Source organism: Triticum dicoccoides, chromosome 6B (assembly GCF_002162155.2).
Source record: "Triticum dicoccoides isolate Atlit2015 ecotype Zavitan chromosome 6B, WEW_v2.0, whole genome shotgun sequence".
Taxonomy (NCBI): domain Eukaryota; kingdom Viridiplantae; phylum Streptophyta; class Magnoliopsida; order Poales; family Poaceae; genus Triticum; species Triticum dicoccoides.
The window spans coordinates 610,453,601-610,454,871 of NC_041391.1; the positions used below are offsets into that span (position 1 = coordinate 610,453,601).

A 1,271-nucleotide genomic window follows, 5' to 3' on the forward strand; every position below is an offset into this window, starting at 1 on the left:
TGGATGGAGGCGGAAAAGCCATCACACAACCTTCATCTTCCTGTTGTGCATTTTCAACGCCACCGGATGCAATCATCCATACGTATTAGTAGCGATGGCAAGCTCCTGGAGATGACTCTTGCTACTTGTGTTCCTACCCGGGCGACAAGTCAAGAACATAAATCACTGGACATCACTATGTCTAGAGCACATGGGCTTGTGACAGGGTTTACCCATCTATACACATACAGAACACCATAACATTAATTGGTTCCGATGACAACAGAACTCTAGCGACACAAAGCCAACGGTTCACAATGGGGGACTGACAGCCAACCGCCAACAAAACACCGAGCAGGAGTCTGTCAAAGAGGAAGCAATATTAATACCACTAGTATTCGAGCAGCTCAGAATGGAGGTCCCAGCACCAATGGACAAGAAAACATTTTCAATACTTGCAGCGATCGTCAGCCCTACAATCGACGTGACATCACACAGGCAGAGGCCTTCGGCGACCCAGAGGCCATTTCTGAAGTGGCAAATGGATGTCACTACGACCGACGTAGCGTGGCTCAGGCAACGGCCATCTGTCATGAGCAAGTACAAGTCAATGAAGAGATCTATTTTAAACAATGTTACAGATAGATATTAACATGTCTAAGAAAGAATACTTGTATCCATCAATTGCTGCAATAGATTCAGTGTTTCCATGTGTCCCACCAGGAAACATCCATCTGTTGCTGAAAGTCATTTCAAAAGGCATAAGAGTTACTGAATACAGTAAATTATTTCAAACAATACCGTACTTCAGAAAGAATACCTGTTTTCAACACCCTTGACAATAGTATCATCTGCACTAGCCCTGCAAGTAGACCCAAAATCAGTTTTACCACGAGGAAACAAGTTTAGTTTAAACCAATGACATAACATCTTAATGCATAAAAAATAGAAAAGGATAAGAGCACGATGAGACGGTGCAGGTAAGTATGGTATCAAGTATGATAATGGTAGATAACAACAGAACACACTGATGAATTAAGTTATTGGAATCATGTACCATTACATCACTACATCAGTGCACAGTTTTACACTTCGGGGCACACACAAGTTGTCATATCAGCCCAAAATAATTGGGCCAAAATTATGTTTTAGTGAAAATGATTGAATGATGTAAAACTAGAGATGAATATACAAATAGGACAACAACCCTAAAACCTACAAGCTTTTTTTTAAGACATATCGTGTTTTATTTAAGTGAGACAACACTACGATCCATTTCTGAAGCAAGACGT

At 41.0% G+C, this 1,271-nt stretch overlaps 1 protein-coding gene across 1 annotated transcript; it reads right to left on the bottom strand.

Moving 5' to 3' along the window:
- Positions 1 to 217: 217 nt before the first annotated feature.
- LOC119322387 lies at positions 218 to 835 on the bottom strand. Its single transcript, XM_037595888.1, has 3 exons — positions 800 to 835; positions 651 to 719; positions 218 to 566 (listed from the first exon to the last, which is right to left on the bottom strand). Exons 1-3 carry the CDS (start codon positions 828 to 830, stop codon positions 292 to 294), a joined length of 375 nt encoding a protein of 124 aa, XP_037451785.1. The 5' UTR covers positions 831 to 835; the 3' UTR covers positions 218 to 291.
- Between the last annotated feature and the right edge of the window lie 436 nt (positions 836 to 1,271).